The 18308-nt window shown below is 41.6% G+C and overlaps 1 protein-coding gene across 1 annotated transcript; it reads left to right on the forward strand.

The window, feature by feature from the left end:
• Nucleotides 1–363: 363 nt before the first annotated feature.
• Nucleotides 364–15962, forward strand: LOC107299343 (aryl hydrocarbon receptor nuclear translocator-like protein 2; the record flags this gene model as incomplete). The annotated part of the gene is made up of 9 exons (XM_029286748.1): nucleotides 364–507; nucleotides 1491–1725; nucleotides 2143–2249; nucleotides 3367–3517; nucleotides 5145–5203; nucleotides 6220–6328; nucleotides 7830–7914; nucleotides 13171–13279; nucleotides 15839–15962. Coding segments are annotated over 9 exons (1121 nt in total), but the record flags the coding sequence as incomplete, so codon positions are not given.
• Nucleotides 15963–18308: the final 2346 nt, after the last annotated feature.

The following is an 18308-nucleotide window of genomic DNA, read 5'->3' on the forward strand; positions in this document are numbered from 1 at the left end:
GCGAATCCACCCAAAAGCTACTTATGATCCAGTTCCTAAGTTTTGACAGTCCCCCCCCCCAATCACGTGACCACATTTTAGATGCTTGCCAACTGGCCTGCATTTAACTTAGACAACTACTGTAAAAGTTACCAAATTTCTAGCAATAATTTGCAGAGGCTGGGTAATAGCCCTCTCTTGTTACCGTTTATGGTCTGGTTTCTTTCTATTTCTTTCTTTTTTTAAAAAAAAAATTGTGCTTATGTTTTGTTGGTCTGGGACTGTCAATATAACAGTTTGATTTAGCGAGTTAATGTGACAAAATATTCATGGCTCTGTTACAAACATATGTTTGTATATTCTGCTCTGATGGAACTTGAAAAGCTGGTTTGCAAGTTCGCGTGGATTTCCAAGCGGGATCTTCTTGTCTGCATTCTGGTGCTCGGCGTTCATTTTTTTGCCGCATGAAGTACACAAAAAACACAGTCAAGGAAGAGAAGGAGTCCTTGTCGAACTCAAAAAAGAAAGGTATGGTTGAAATAAAAACCGGTTCTCTTTCAGACCTGTTAACTGGCAATCCTGATGAATTATGATGTGCTTAAAGGTTGAACTGTAGGTTGGGGACCCCTTTTTTTACAGCCCCCTCTAAGTGGTTTACAGAGTCAGCCTATTGCCCCCCCCCCAAAAAAAATCTGGGTCTTTATTTTACCCACCTCAGCAGGATGGAAGGCCTTGAGCCGCTGAGAATCGAACTCCTGGCAGTGGGCAGAGTTAGCCTGCAATACTGCATTCTAACCACTGCGCCACCACGGCAATAGAAGTAGAACTAGAAATAGAATTTAGACTTATATACCACTTCATAGTGATTTACAGCCCTCTCTAAGTAGTTTACAATGTCAGCTTATTCTCCCCAACAATCTGGGTCCTCATTTTACCAAGCTTGGAAGAATAGAAGGCTGAATCAACCTTGAGCTGGGAAGGATTGAACTCCAGGCTGTGGGCAGAGTTTGCCTGCAATACTGCATACTAACCACTGCACCATCATGGAATAGAATAGAATAGAGTAGAGTTAAGAATAGAATAGAATAGAATAGAATAGAATAGAATAGAACTTAGACTTATATGCCGCTTCATAGTGCTTTACAGACCTCTCTAACCTGTTTACAGAGTTAGCATTTTGCCTCCAACAATCGGGATCCTCATTTTACTGACCTTGGAAGGATGAAAGGCCTTGATCAAACTCCAGGCTGTGGGCAGCGTTTGCCTGCAATACTGCATTCTAACCACTGCGCCATCACGGCTCATGTATGCTTATGTACGTGTGCACCCCGATTTTTTGTAAAATTAGAAAGACACTTCCATAGATCAAATAAATTGAATAATGCTTAAAAACAAATCTTACTGATAAAGATTGTGGCCTTCTGCATCAATTTCCTGCTCCTGCTACCCTCAGTAGTACTCAGGGGGGAAAAAATGAAATAAAAAAATATATTCTGTTTTGATTCCATTAGATCATAAAAAGTACTGTACCATTCATTGCACTGGTTATCTGAAAAGCTGGCCCACAAATGAGGTGGGAATTGAAGAAGATACGGAAAAAGAGAGCGGCAATTTTAATTGTCTTGTGGCAATCGGCCGATTGCACCCTTACACCATTCCACAAAAAAACATTGAGATTAAAGTCAAGCCAGCAGAATTTGTTACCCGCTTTGCCATGGATGGAAAATTTGTGTTTGTTGATCAACGGTAAGCATTTTTGTCTTATTGCCTTGGTTAGAATGCACTTGGCTAAGGTTTTCAATATTTAGAATATGAATTCTATTTTCTATAATACCTCTAGTAAAGTATTGGCGATATAAAACAATTCTTTAGCAGGTCAACGCTGTATCCAGTGTGTTTTAAATTTTGTAAAAAAATAATGAAAACCAAAATGTTCTAGTTAATTAAAGTTATTCTTATAAGATTGTAAAGATTAGACGTTATAAAAATTTCAAAGTTGTGTGTGTTTGTGTGTGGGGGGAAGGTGTGTCTTTCACCAGATCAGATCACCTTTCTTTCCTACATGTTTTCTATTTTATATATATTACAAAAAAAGCTACTGAACTGTGGAAAGTTAATGTTAGAAGATTGTAGATTATACTATGTTTACATTTCCCAATACAGAGCAACAGCAATTTTAGGCTATTTACCCCAAGAACTGTTAGGAACATCTTGTTATGAATATTTCCACCAGGATGACTACAATCATCTAACTGAAAAACACAAAACAGGTACACTACAGCTGCTGTTCCTTAACTCTAGTGTAGAACTCTTGAATAAATATTTTGCTATGAAGCTTCTGAACTTTTAGTACGTACTGGTTTAATAAATAGCATGTATCACTTTGTACACTGGATTTGTAAAAAGATTTCAATGGATTGCTTAGTTCTGGGTAGAATTGACTTCCATATAATAGTTCTTAACATAGGCAAAGAAACTCTGCAGTTGTTTAGCCTATCAAAAGGAAATATAGGTAGTTCTTGACATAATCATTCATTTAGTGACCGTCCAAAGTTGCAACGGCATTGAAAAAAAGCGAATTATGATTTTTACACTTAACGACCATCACGCCATCCCTATGGTCACATGAAAATTAACACGCTTGGAAACTGGCATGTACTTATGACGGTTGCATTGTCCCAGGTCATGTGATCCCCTTTTGCGATCTTCTGACAAGCAAAGTCAATGGAGAAGCCAGATTCGTTTAACAACCGTGATACTGATTTAACAACTGCAGTGATTCACTTAAGAACTGTGGCAAGAAAGGTCGTAAGATGAGGCAAAACTCACTTTAACAGCTGCCTTTTCTCAGCAACAGGATATTTGGGCTCAGTTGTAGTCTTAAACTGAGGACTACCTTTTAGAATTTAATTCTTCTCCGCCTTATTCATTATGTTCCAAAATATGCAAAGTGAAGACAATTGCGCATATCCAGATGGACAGGTTGACAAGGTCTCCACAATGCATAGGTTTGTAAGGAAAATTTGTGGGTGTGTTGAATGGAACATAGAGCTGTGATCCAAATCTTAACACAAATCCATCAAACATATCAGATTGCTCGGATATCGTGACACATTTTTAAGCGTTAGAAAGTTATCGTAGCAAAACAACGGAACTCTTTTAATCTCCCCTTCCATTGGCTGGCAAAAACCTGGAGCTGAATTTTGGATTTAATGGGTCAATTTCTTCCCAACTCTTATATCAAAATCAGATTAACAGAGAGAACTTATAAAGCTCTTAAAAGTCATGAAATTGCCGTGTCGGTAAGCCTCGTTTAGTTAACACAGTGATTAATTAACCTTGGTTTTATTGAATAACTTTTTTTCTGTGAAATCTATTTTTCCACAGTGTTACAGAGCAAAGAAAAAATATTTACCAATTTCTACAAATTCAAAGCGAAAAGCGGCTCTTTTGTCACCTTAAAAAGTCAGTGGTTTAGCTTCATCAATCCATGGACCAAAGAACTGGAATACATTGTGTCGATCAATACCGTTGTTTTGTAAGTTTCTCGGTACTCTATATAAAACAGCATATTTTTTATTTAGCTCTATTTTATATTTTAATTATATAGTATTAAGCATGGAAGTCAGCTGGGTGACTTTGGGCCAATTACTAGGAGACTTTCAGTTCTAGTCCCGCCTTAGCTATGAGAGCCATTGGGTGACTTTAGGCCAGTCACCAGGAGACAGTGAGTTCTAGTCCCACCTTAGCTATGAAAGACATTGGGTGACTTTAGGCCAATCACCAGGAGACAGTGAGTTCTAGTCCCGCCTTAGCTATGAAAGCCATTGGGTGACTTTAGGCAAATCACCAGGAGACAGTGAGTTCTAATTCTGCCTTAGCTATGAAAGCCATTGGGTGACTTTAGGCCAATCACCAGGCAACAGTGAGTTCTAGTCCCGCCTTAGCTATGAAAGCCATTGGGTGACTTTAGGCCAGTGGTTCTCAACCTGTGGGTCGGGACCCCATTTGGGGTCGATCGACCATTTCATGGGGGTCGCCAAGCAAGGCTGTCTGCCATTTTTTTTGTCCGCCATTTTTTTTGTCTGCCATTTTTTTCCCCCTTTTCCGGCGGGTGCCTTACCTCCCTTGGGCTGGGCCAGCTGGTGGTCGGCCTGCTCCGTCTCTACCGCTTGCCAGCTACGCCTCGGCCGGCGCAGGGGGCGGAACCACGCATGCGTGGCGCTCCCGGGCAGGGAAAGTCCTTGACTTACGACCGGTTGGGTAGTCCTCGACTTACGACCGGTTTAGTCCTCGACTTAAGACTGGTTTAGTCCTCGACTTACGACCGGTTGGGGTCGCGGCATTAAAAAGGTTGAGAACCACTGCTTTAGGCCAATCACCAGGAGACAGTGAGTTCTAATTCTGCCTTAGCTATGAAAGCCATTGGGTGACTTTAGGCAAATCACCAGGAGACAGTGAGTTCTAGTCCCGCCTTAGCCATAAAAGCCAACTAGGTGCCTTTGGGCCAGTCATTCTCTCTCAGCCCAACTTACCTCATAGGATTGTTGTTTTGGAGAATATAGGAGGAGAAAATAAGTTATTATTTGTAAAAAAAAATTAGATGGAATACATATAAATAAATCGTTCAATCGTTCTTGGATGGTTTCACAAGTGAAAAGGGATATAAAGATTAGCAATTATTTTCCTATTTTCCTATATTAAAGAATATAGTTGTTCTTAGAGGAAACTACGTATTCAGAAGTTTACACAGATGTTAGAAGTGGACAGCCCTGGAATAAGGACTTTCAAAGATGCTGAGTTAGCACCTACGTGAAAAGTTTATGCAGAAAATAGGGCTAGGATCACATTATGTGGTTTTGTAAGGGATATACAACTGAATCTCCGGCATTTAATTATCTAGTTAGTAAGTAGTGGCAATTGAGTCCAAAACAGATTATAAACCTAGCCAGATCCAAAAATTTAACCCCCCATTTCAATCTAAGACTAGTTCAGCCAGGACAAAATTGTCTTTTCTTTTTTTTTTTACTTCTGCAGAATAATTTGTGAAACTCCTGTTTCTCTTCTGTTTGCTTGTCTCTAACATGAAGCAGCAAATTGTGCATGCAGCATAGGACTTATAGCTAGAGAAGCTTATTTGTGTATTTTTGGTTTTATATTTTTAGAGGTCACAACGAATTGGGTGAAGAAACCCAACCAGCCTGTGGTTCCCTGTCTCCAGAAGGCAAGTCCATCTTTAGGGGGATGGTGGGTTTTTTCCCCCGAGTTGGATTTAGTAAAGAAAAAAAAAAATATGGAAAGAGGAACCATAATTGTAATTTGAAACAGTGCCAATGATTGTGTGTCAGAACACGGTTTTATTGAAAGGAAATGTCATATTACTGATAAAGATTCAAATTGATAATTGCCTATCATAAAGGGCCATGCAAAACAAACCTATAAAGTATAGTAAGATTAAAACAAATCTATCCTCTTCTTGTTTTAACACATTTCATTTTGTTGTTGTTAGTTGCGAAGTCGTGTCCGACCCATCGCGGCCCCATGGACAATGTTCCTCTAGGCCTTCCTGTCCTCTACCACCTTCTGGAGTCCATTGTAGCTCACGCCTACTGCTTCAGTGACTCCATCCAGCCCCCTCCTTCTCTGTCGTCCCCTTCTTCTATTGCCCTCCATCTTTCCCAGCATTAGGCCCTTCTCCAGTGAGTCCTTCCTTCTCATTAGGTGGCCAAAGTACTTGAGTTTCAGCTTCAGGATCTGGCCTTCTAAAGAGCAGTCGGGGTTGATCTCTTCTAGGACTGACCGGTTTGATCGCCTTGCAGTCCAGGGGACTCGCAGGAGTCTTCTCCAGCACCAATGGAGGCTGAGTGCCTCCATTCTTTGGCGCTCAGCCTTTCTTATGGTCCACCTTTCACAGCCATACATTGCAACTGGGAAAACCATGGCCTTGACTACACGCACTTTTTTTGGCAGGGTGACGCCTCTGCTTTTTAGTATGCTGTCTAGATTTGCCATAGCTTTCCTCCCCAGGAGCAAGCGTCTTTTAATTTCTTGGCTGCAGTCCCCATCTGAGGTGATCTGTGGTGATGTCATATTGCTCATAAAGATTCAAATTGATGGTTGCCTATCGTAAAGGGCCATGCAAAACAAACCTATGAAGTACAGTAATATTAAAACATATCTATCCTCTTGTTTTGACACATTTCATTTTAGAAAAGATAAAAATTTTCTCTTAAAATACAGATACCCCAAAGCCACAATTTCTTGATGTACCAGGAATGTCTACAGGGACCATCCTCGGAGCTGGTAGCATAGGAACCAAAATTGCAAATGAAGTGTTAGATCTCCAAAGGTACAGAAATCATTCTTCAATTCTGGCTCTAAATGTCCTACAGATGGATTGCTCTTTTTGGAAAAGAAAATGGATGCCATCTAAACTTTTTTAAAAATGCAACATACCATAAATGTAAAAAGAGATGTCGATGCTTCTTCCTTATTTTTCCGTTTTTCGTTGCTCAACCTCCCAATTTTTTTTTATTTTGGTGAGAGATTTCTCATGCTCGTAAAAGGAATAGCAGTGATCAGAATAATGGACCGATACAGATTGCCCCAGTGTTGCAAAAAAATATTTCCTTCTCCGCTGAAAGAAGAACATGAGAAAACAAACACCTGTTTGCTGCCTTAGGTTGCTATTGGAATCTCATTTCAAGGAGAACTTGTTGGAATTGTAGTGTGGTAACCTTAAACTTCCTTCTAGTATTAATCTGAGCAATTCCATCCAAGTCCCAGGGTCATGAGTCCCATTGCTCTAAGAACATAGAATAACAGAGTTGGAATGGACCTTGGAGGTCATCTAGTCCAGCCCCCTGCTCAAGGAGGAGACCTTATACCATTTCAGACAAGTGACTGTCCAGTCTCTTCTTGAAAACCTCCAGTGATGGAGCACTCACTGCTTCTGAAGGCAAGCCATTTTCACTGGTTGTTTGTTCTGATTATCAGATTAACAGCTTGATCTGCTTTACTTTGGAGTAGTTCTGAACTTGAAATTAATTCAGAACTGACTTCTTATTTAGAGGGTCAGTTCAAGGTTTGGTCTGGAGAGCGCAGTTGGTGAAGAATCTGGCAGTCAAGAGTCCAGAATTAGAGCAATTGCCAAGTTCAAAATATGGCTGAGGGCTTTGAAAACCCTAGACAACTTTTGACCGGGTCACTTGGCAGTTTATCTCCTCCACTTTTGTTCCTAAGATCCATAGAGAAGGTCAAACGTTTATGTTGCTGTTTGTGCATTAACCTCAGATTCTAACTAGAAGTCTAACCTTCATTGTATTGGATTCTTTCAGATAGATAGATAGATAGATAGATAGATAGATAGATGGATGGATGGATGGATGGATGGATGGATGGATGGATGGATGGATGGATGGATGGATGGATGGAGTAAGTCTAACCTTCATTGTATTGGATTCTTTCATATAGATGATAGATAGATAGATAGATAGATAGATAGATAGATAGATAGATAGATAGATAGATAGATAGATAGATAGATAGATAGATAGATAGATAGATGGATGGATGGATGGATGGATGGATGGATGGATGGATGGATGGATGGATGGATGGATGGATGGATGGAGTCTAACCTTCATTGTATGGGATTCTTTCATATAGATGATTGATAGATAGATAGATAGATAGATAGATAGATAGATAGATAGATAGATAGATAGATGGATGGATGGATGGATGGACGGACGGACGGACGGACGGACGGACGGACAGAGATGAATGATATAGGTAGATAGAGATACATACTTTAACAACACTCAAATAGTATGTTTTGCTTTATCTAGATTACACGCATCGCCTCTTGGTGAGTTAAGCCCAACTGATCTTACGAGGAAGACTTCTCCTGTCCTAGATGTTAGTCGTGATGATGTGAGTATCCATAACAAGATCCAGACTTCTGAACCGGATTAGTTGTGATGTACAAATAAGAATTGCATTGTATGCATTGAGGGAAGACCGAGCAAGACTGCTGACTTCATCCCTGCTACAATGTCAGACCTGGTCCCTATCTCTCATAATATCTGCCCAACCATTTTTATCTTATAAAGTTGGCATACTCTGGGTTCCTTTGATTAAACAAGGTCATCTATTGGGATCCCAGAAGTGCCTCTTCTTTGTAGTAATGCCAGTTCTCTGGAATGAGGTTCCTCCAAGATCCAGGTGGCCCTACTCAACGCTGCTCAGAAGAGTGGTGAAGACTCTTCTCCCAGACCTTTTATGGGAGTAAGACTCCTTATTTCATTCCATCTGGCCTTGCCATTTCATCTTTTATTCATTTTATGTCAATTCTTTGCATGACTGTGGTGATCTGCCCAAAGTCCTTGCAAGGTGGGTAGCCTACAAGTTGAATAAACTATTGTTGTTCTTGTTAACGGCATGGATTTTGGTGAAGAATGTCATAAGTCGAGGACTACCTGTATATTTTTCTCTTGAATTATGGCCTGGAAATCACAATTAGTACACAATTAGTACGGGTAGTTCTCAGCTTACGACCACAATCGAGACCCAAATTTACGTTGCTAAGTGAGACATTTGTTAAGTGAGTTTTGCCCCGTTTTATAACCTTTCTTGCCACAGTTGTTAAGTGAATCACTGCAATTGTTAAGTTACACACACCGTTGTTAAGTGAATCTGGCTTCCCTCGTTGAGTTTGCTGGTCAGAAGGTCACAAAAACGGATCACGTGACTTTCGGACACTGCTACCGTCGTAACTATGAGTCAGTTGCCAAGACACTGAATTTTGATCACGTGGAGATGCCGCAACGGTCGTAAGTGTGAAAAACGGTCACAAGTCTCTTTTTCAATGCCGTTGTAACTTCGAACAGTCACTAAACGAACCGTTGTAAGTCAAGGATTATCTGTATGAAGACCATATTGGTAACTTGGGACAATTAAAGATACTCTTCTTATTTGTAATCAAATCCTTGACCCATTTTTTCACTAACTGTATATCTATATAAATAAAAACGTAAATGTTCGTTTGTTCAAAATCTTAAATCTCCGAAAGTTCTTCACCGATTGCTTTGAAATTTTGACACAACATTGCATTCGAATACGCGCGTGTTTTTATATACCTACTATTATATAGATGTCACACCTGTGACAGGTAAAAACATGCTTTTTTTGAAAAACAGCGCCATCTGTTGGACGTAAAAGCATACCCACAAGCATTGTGAAATTAAACATATTACAAACGTGCGCTTTCTCTTTTCTTTTCCATTTAACCAGACTGAGCCACAGCAACGCGTGGCCAGGTACAGCTAGTACAGTGGTTCTCAACCTATGGGTCGGGACCCCATTTGGGGTCGATCGACCATTTCACGGGGGTCGCCAAGCAAGGCTGTCCGCCATTTTTTTTGTCCGCCATTTTTTTTGTCCGCCATTTTTTTTCCCTTTTCCGGCGGGTGCCTTACCTCCCTTGGGCTGGGCCAGCTGGTGGTCGGCCTGCTCCGTCTCTGCCGCTTGCCAGCTACGCCTCGGCCAGCGCAGGGGGCGGAACCACGCATGCGCGGTGCTCCCGGGCAGGGAAAGTCCTCAACTTACGACCGGTTGGGTAGTCCTCGACTTACGACCGGTTTAGTCCTCGACTTACGACCGGTTTAGTCCTCGACTTACGACCGGTTGGGGTCGCGGCATTAAAAAGGTTGAGAACCACTGAGCTAGTATATATATATATATTGATTTTGTTCATTTTTTTAAAATAATGTCATTTCAGGCTCCAAATAAAGAGCTTACAGAATGTTGTCCTCCAGGAATAGAAGATTTAGAGACTCCAGAGCAAAATCAAGATGTGATTTCATTCTCCAACAATGAGCCTCTTCTCCGTAAGTTCCCTCCTTCCTAACCTCTTTCTTGAAAATTCGGAAATGCTTTATGGGAAACAAACACTTCGCTTCTGCGTCCAGCTGGGAGCTCCAGCTGAGAGAAAACATCTGCATAACATATGATTAAAGTCTGACCCACTGGTGGAATAGAAAAAGAAACTCAGAACTGGAAAATTGTTTTCTAAGCTTTTCTTGGGCCTCTCTTCGTTCACCTTGTAATACTGGCAGAAATAGAGCTTTTGAAACTGGGCGGCTTCAAGGTGTACGGACTTCAACTCCCAGAATTCCCCACCCAACGTGGAGCCTGGGGATTGGCCCCCATTTATGGCAGTATCCACAGTCACATGACATGATTATGGGGTTGTGGGTTTTTTTTTGCCAGAAACTGGCATTTTCTGTTTCCAGCAAAAAATGCCCATTGTGGACAATGGGCTTGCTGAATGAGAGTTACATTCACTTAATGACCGTAAAGGAGTGACATGATAGCCGTGTTCCAATATCTCAGGGGCTGCCCCAAAGAAGAGGGAGTCAGGCTATTCTCCAAAGCGCCTGAAGGCAGGACAAGAAGCAATGGATGGAAACTAATCAAGGAGAGAAGCAACCTGGAACTAAGGAGAAATTTCCTGACAGTGAGAACAATTAACCAGTGGAACGACCTGCCTCCAGAAGTTGTGGGTGCTCCAACACGGGGAGTTTTTAAGAACAGACTGGACAGCCATTTGTCTGAAATGGCATAGGGTTTCCTGCCTGAGCAGGGGGTTGGACTTGATGACCTCCGAGGTCCCTTCCAACTCTGCTCTTCTGTTATGTTACGTTCTGTTCCTAATCTCTATTCTAGTCTGTTCCGTTCTGTTCTGTTCCATTCTGTTCTGTTCCTAATCTTTATTCTATTCTGTTCTGTTCCGTTCCGCTCTGTTCCTAATATCTGTTCTGTTCCGTTCAGTTCCGTTCTGTTCTGTTCCTAATCTCTATTCTGTTCAGTTCCATTCTGTTCTGTTCCTAACCTCTATTCTGTTCTGTTCTGTTCCTAATCCATTCTGTTCTGTTCTGTTCCTAATCTCTATTCTATTCTGCTTGGTTCTGTTCTGTTCTGTTCCTAATCTCTGTTCTGTTCCTTTCCATTCTGTTCCTAATCTCTATTCTGTTCCGTTCTGTTCCATTCTGTTCCTAATCTTCTATTCTATTCTATTCTATTCTATTCTATTCTATTCTATTCTATTCTATTCTATTCTATTCTATTCTATTCTATTCTTCATCCCTATATTCTATTCTGTTCTACTCTACTCTACTTTATTCTACTCTATTCCATTCCATTCCATTCCATTCTTCTGTTCTGTTCCATTCCATTCCATGATGATTTACTTAACAACCACTCCAGCACAATTTATGACTCTAATTCCAGGCTCAATTACGGTCGTACAGGTAGTCCTCGACTTACAACAGTTCATTTAAAGTTACAACGGCCGTGAAAAAAGTGACCGTTTTTCACCCGACCGTTATAGCATCTCAATGATCACGTGATCAAAATTCAGATGCTTGGCAACTGGCATGTACTTATGACCATCGCAGTGTCCCAAGCTCACGTGATCCTCTTTTTGTGACCTTCTGCCGAGCAAAGTCAATGGGGGAAGCCAGAATCCCTTAATGGCTGCTTGACTGACTTTACAACTGCAGTGATTCATTTAATAACTGTGGGCAAGGAAGGCCGTCAGATGGGGCGAAACTTCCTTAACAAATGTCTCACTTAGCAACAAAAATTTGGACCTCAATTGTGGTCGTAACTTGAGGACTAACTCTACTTGCGTGCCAAAAGGGGAAGGAATCTCTTCGGATAAGTAGCAGCAGCAGCAGCAGCAGCAGTAGTAGTAGTAGTAGTAGTAGTAACTCGCGTGCCAAAAGGGGAAGGAATCTCTTCGGATAAGTAGCAGTAGTAGCAGCAGCAGCAGCAACAACAACAACAACAACAACAACAATAATAATAATAATAATAATAATAATAATAATAATAATAATAATAATAATAATAATAATAATAAAGTTGGAAGGGACATTGGAGGTCATCTAGTCCAACCCCCTGCTCAGGCAGGAAACCCTATACCATTTTGGACAGATGGCTGTCCAGTCTCTTCTTAAAAACTTCCAGTATTGGAGCATTCACCGCTTCTGGAGGCAGGTTGTTCCACTGGTTAATTGTTCTCACTGTCAGGAAGTTTCTCCTTAGTTCTAGGTTGCTTCTCTCCTTGGTTAGTTTCCATCCGTTGCTTCTTGTCCTGCCTTCAGGCACGTTGGAGAATAGCTTGACTCCCTCTTCTTTGGGGCAGCCCCTGAGATATTGGAACGCTGCTATCATGTCCCCCCTCGTCCTTCTCTTCATTAAACTAGACATACCCAATTCCAGCAACCATTCCTTATATGTTTTAGCCTCCAGTCCCCTGATCATCTTTGTTGCTCTTCTCTGTACTCTTTCTAGAGTCTCAGCATCTTTTTTACATCGTGGTGACCAAAACTGGATGCAGTGAATTATGGAGTATCATTTTGGCATTATCGTTTTTCTTGTGGGCTATAAAATAACGGCATTTATGCTATTTTATTTTATTTTTCCATCCGTAGGTGGCCCTTCTCAGTTAGATTTTGAAAAAGAGACTGCCATGGCTGTTCTTATGAATTATTTGGAAGCCGAAGGAGGACTGGGGGATCCCACAGAGCTCAGCGACATGCAGTGGACTCTCTAGATTTACACCAGCGAGGAGAAGATACGCATTTTCAATGCACAGGAAATAACCGCTCATCCTCAAGTACTGTATTGGTTATATCAGCGGTAGGCAACCTTGGCTCTTTTATGACTCGTGGACTTCAACTCCCAGAATTCCTGAGCCAGCATGGGGGAACTAGGGCCCCTTCATGACTTGTGGACTTCAACTCCCAGAATTCCTGAGCCAGCCACGCTGAGGGGAAAGGGAGAGGTTTCCAAGCTGAGCCATGCTGGCTCAGGAATTCTGGGAGTTGAAGTCCACGAGTCATGAGGGGGCCATAGTTCCCCCATGCTCGCTCAGGAATTCTGGGAGTTGAAGTCCACGAGTCATNCCACGCATGCGCGGTGCTCCCGGGCAGGGAAAGTCCTCAACTTACGACCGGTTGGGTAGTCCTCGACTTACGACCGGTTTAGTCCTCGACTTACGACCGGTTTAGTCCTCGACTTACGACCGGTTGGGGTCGCGGCATTAAAAAGGTTGAGAACCACTGAGCTAGTATATATATATATATTGATTTTGTTCATTTTTTTTAAATAATGTCATTTCAGGCTCCAAATAAAGAGCTTACAGAGTGTTGTCCTCCAGGGATAGAAGATTTAGAGACTCCAGGGCAAAATCAAGATGTGATTTCATTCTCCAACAATGAGCCTCTTCTCCGTAAGTTCCCTCCTTCCTAACCTCTTTCTTGAAAATTCGGAAATGCTTTATGGGAAACAAACACTTCGCGTCTGCGTCCAGCTGGGAGCCCCAGCTGAGAGAAAACATCTGCATAACATATGATTAAAGTCTGACCCACTGGTGGAATAGAAAAAGAAACTCAGAACTGGAAAATTGTTTTCTAAGCTTTTCTTGGGCCTCTCTTCGTTCACCTGGGAGAAATAGAGCTTTTGAAACTGGGGGGCTTTAAGGTGTGCGGACTTCAACTCCCAGAATTCCCCACCCAACGTGGAGCCTGGGGATTGGCCCACATTTATGGCAGCATCCACAGTCACATGACATGATTATGGGGTTGTGGGTTTTTTTGCCAGAAACTGGCATTTTCTGTTTCCAGCAAAAAATGCCCATTGTGGACAATGGGCTTGCTGAATGAGAGTTACATTCACTTAATGACTGTAAAGGAATGACATGATAGCAGTGTTCCAGTATTTGAGGGGCTGCCCCAAAGGAGAGGGAGTCAAGCTATTCTCCAAAGCGCCTGAAGGCAGGACAAGAAGCAATGGATGGAAACTAATCAAGGAGAGAAGCAACCTAGAACTAAGGAGAAACTTCCTGACAGTTAGAACAATTAACCAGTGGAACGACCTACTTCCAGAAGTTGTGGGTGCTCCAACATGGGGAGTTTTTAAGAAGAGACTGGACAGCCATTTGTCCGAAATGGCATAGGGTTTCCTGCCTGAGCAGGGGGTTGGACTAGAAGACCTCCGAGGTCCCTTCCAACTCTGCTCTTCTGTTACGTTATGTTCTGTTCCTAATCTCTATCTCTATTCTAGTCTGTTCAGTTCTGTTCTGTTCCATTCTGTTCTGTTCAAAAATCTTTATTCTATTCTGTTCGGTTCCGTTCTGTTCTGTTCCTAATCTCTGTTCTGTTCTGTTCTGTTCCTAATCTCTGTTCCATTCCGTTCTGTTCTGTTCCTAATCTCTATTCTATTCTGTTTGGTTCCATTCTGTTCTGTTCCTAATCTCTATTCTGTTCTGTTCTGTTTCTAATCTCTGTTCTTTTCCATTCCATTCTGTTCCTAATCTCTATTCTGTTCCGTTCCGTTCTATTCTGTTCCTAATCTTCTATTCTATTCTATTCTATTCTATTCTATTCTATTCTATTCTATTCTATTCTATTCTATTCTATTCTATTCTATTCTTCTATTCTATTCTATTCTATTCTATTCTGTTCCATTCCATTTCTATTTTCTATTCTATTCCATTCCATTCCATTCCATTCCATTCTTCTGTTCTGTTCCTAATTTCTATTCTGTTCCGTTCCTTGTTCTGTTCTGTTCCGTTCCATTCCATTCCATGGTGATTTACTTAACAACCACTCCAGCACAATTTATGACTCTAATTCCAGGCTCAATTACGGTCATACAGATAGTCTTCGACTTACCATTTGAGGTTACAACGGCCGTGAAAAAAGTGACCGTTTTTCACCCGACCATTATAGCATCTCAATGATCACGTGATCAAAATTCAGCCGCTTGGCAACTGGCATGTACTTACGACCGTCACAGTGTCCCAAGCTCATGTGATCCTCTTTTTGCAACCTTCTGCCGAGCAAAGTCGATGGGGGAAGCCAGATTCCCTTAACGGCCGCTTGACTGACTTTACAACTGCAGTGATTCATTTAACAACTGCGGCAAGGCAGGTCGTCAGATGGGGCGAAACTCCCTTAACAAACGTCTCACTTAGCAACAAAAATTTGGGCCTCAATTGTGGTCGTAACTTGAGGACTAACTCTACTTGAGTGCCAAAAGGGGAAGGAATCTCTTCGGATAAGTAGCAGTAGTAGTAGTAGTAGTAGTAGTAGCAGCAGCAGCAGCAGCAGCAGCAGCAGCAGCAGCAGCAGCAGCAGCAGCAACAGCAACAACAACAACAACAACAACAACAACAATAATAATAATAATAATAATAATAATAATAATAATAAAGTTGGAAGGGACATTGGAGGTCATCTAGTCCAACCCCCTGCTCAGGCAGGAAACCCTATAGCATTTCAGACAAATGGCTGTCCAGTCTCTTCTTAAAAACTTCCAGTGTTGGAGCATTCACCACTTCTGGAGGCAGGTTGTTCTACTGGTTAATTGTTGTGACCGTCAGGAAGTTTCTCCTTAGTTCCAGGTTGCTTCTCTCCTTGATTAGTTTCCATCCGTTGCTTCTTGTCCTGCCTTCAGGCGCCTTGGAAAATAGCTTGACTCCCTCTTCTTTGTGGCAGCCCCTGAGATACTGGAACACTGCTATCTTATCCTCCCCTCGTCCTTCTCTTCATTAGACTAGACATACCCAATTCCAGCAACCGTTCCTTATATGTTTTAGCCTCCAGTCCCCTGATGATCTTTGTTGCTCTTCTCTGTACTCTTTCTAGAGCCTCAACATCTTTTTTACATCGTGGTGACCAAAACTGGATGCAGTGAATTATGGAGTATCGTTTTGGCATTATCGTTTTTCCTGTGGGCTATAAAATAACGGCATTTATGCTATTTTATTTTATTTTTCCATCCGTAGGTGGCCCTTCTCAGTTAGATTTTGAAAAAGAGACTGCCATGGCTGTTCTTATGAATTATTTGGAAGCCGAAGGAGGACTGGCGGATCCCACAGAGCTCAGCGACATGCAGTGGACTCTCTAGATTTACACCAGCGAGGAGAAGATATGCATTTTCAATCCACAGGAAATAACCGCTCATCCTCAAGTACTGTATTGGTTATATCAGCGGTAGGCAACCTTGGCTCTTTTATGACTCGTGGACTTCAACTCCCAGAATTCCTGAGCCAGCATGGGGGAACTAGGGCCCCTTCATGACTTGTGGACTTCAACTCCCAGAATTCCTGAGCCAGCCACGCTGAGGGGACAGGGAGAGGTTTCCAAGCTGAGCCGTGCTGGCTCAGGAATTCTGGGAGTTGAAGTCCACGAGTCATAAAAGAGCCAAGGTTGCCTACCCCTGGGTTATACCTTAAAGCTTTAATTCCTATGTACGAGAAAAATATTTACAGTATTAATGTTTTTGAAAGACTTTTGCCTTATTTGCCTTGGGCTCCCAGACTGAGCAGATGCAATATTTTGTAAAGACAACACAACCTCAATTTTGCTATTGATGTGTAAGTAGATTTTAAATGAGCTTTAAACGTGGGTATCTTTTTACTGAAATCTCTTAAGGGAACGTCATTATAAGCAACAAGCGTAGGGATTCTGTTCTGAAATATCTTAGTTATTGAGATATTGTTTATTGGTGGGGTTTGGTTAGTTAATGTTGCTTAATCCCAAAGATGTGCTTTTTCAGGAGGCAACTGGACTTTCTTGTTTTTCTTTTTAAGACATTTCACTTCTCATCCAAGAAGCTTCTTCAGCTCTGATTTCAGCTCAGCTCCTTCCACTCCCCACCATCCAGTCAGAGCTGAAGAAGCTTCTGGGATGAGAAGCGAAATGTCTTCAAAGAAAAACAAGAAAGTCCAGTTGCCTCTTGAAAAAAGCACCTTTGGGACAACCATGACCTGGATAGACTGAGAATCTTCATAGACAATGTTGCTTAATATTTCTTCAGGAAAAATGCAGGGACTCCTCGACTTACGACCACAATAGGGACTAGAATTTCTATTGCGAAGCAAAGTGACTGAGTCACAATCTGATTTTACAATCATTTTTGCCATGGTTATTAAGCGAATCTTTGCAGATGTTACCTGGATCTTGAAGTCATTAAGCGAAACTGGCTTTTCCCATTGAGTGTGTCGGAAGTTGGCTGGGATGGTTGCAAATGACAATCACACATAACGCCGGACAAAGCAATTATTGTAAATACAGGCTGGTTGCCAAGTACGAAGAATTTTTATCACATGACTGTGGGGTTGCTGTAACTGTCATAAGTCTGAGGACTAGTCAAAGTTAGTTTTTCCCCTGCCATTGTAATTTTGAACGGTCGCTAAATGAATAGTTGTATATAGAGAACTATCTGTACTAGGCTTGAGTAGGTTTAGATTCTATGTTAGTTCCCATAATCATAGTGTTTATACCATATTGTGCTTCTGTTGATGAAATTTATAATCCGGGAACTTGATTATAGAAAGGTTGGTAATTTGCTTCATCGCACTTAATCAGAAAACAGTACCGTATTATCCCAGTGCAAAATTGCTGCAGGAAAGGCTGGAAGAACAAATAAATAAGATAGTGAATTTGGAAAAGAGGGATATATATTGTATTTCAAAGTGCAATGGGTTTTCAACTACAAATGCAGGACTTGTCTGCAACTCTTTAAAGCAACTACATCTTTAAAGAGAAACAGCTGCAGATAGTGGCTACCTTCATACTTCTGCGTCCTCTTAAAGACCTTCTCAGAACTGGGTCAGAAATGAAGGCTAGCCGCGTTTTTCTGGAAGAAGCACAAATTAAAAATTAAGCTTAATATGACAAGAACATGTAAATCTTTGTGTATGGTGTATTAACAATTCATCACAGCCTGATCATCGTTTTAAGGAAAAATAATTCAAATGTGAGCCTAGAACAGGGGTAGGCAACCTTGGCTCTTTTATGACTCGTGAACTTCAACTCCCAGAATTCCTGAGCTGGCATGGCTCAGCTTGGAAACCTCTCCCTTTCCCCTCAGGATGGCTGGCTCAGGAATTCTGGGAGTTGAAGTCCACAAGTCATAAAAGAGCCAAGGTTGCCTACCCCTGGTCTAGGCCCTGTTCAAGGTTGCCTACCCCTGGCCTAGAATTTGGACCGTTGAGATATAGCAGGGGTAGTCAACCTTGGCTCTTTTATGACTCGTGGACTTCAACTCCCAGAATTCCTGAGCCAGCTAAGCTGACTCAGGAATTCTGGGAGTTGAAGTCCACGAGTCATAAAAGAGCCAAGGTTGACTATCCCTGAGATATAGCATCATGGAATAAAAAGAAGCCAGACTTAAAAAGTGGGAGACTTTTTGACAGCTTATTGGGGGAGACTCGTAAGGTATAAATGATGGAAATGGATAGAATAGAAAAA

This window comes from Protobothrops mucrosquamatus, unplaced genomic scaffold (assembly GCF_001527695.2).
Source record: "Protobothrops mucrosquamatus isolate PMUCROS unplaced genomic scaffold, P.Mucros_1.0 scaffold4810, whole genome shotgun sequence".
In the NCBI taxonomy this organism is placed as follows: Eukaryota; Metazoa; Chordata; class Lepidosauria; order Squamata; family Viperidae; genus Protobothrops; species Protobothrops mucrosquamatus.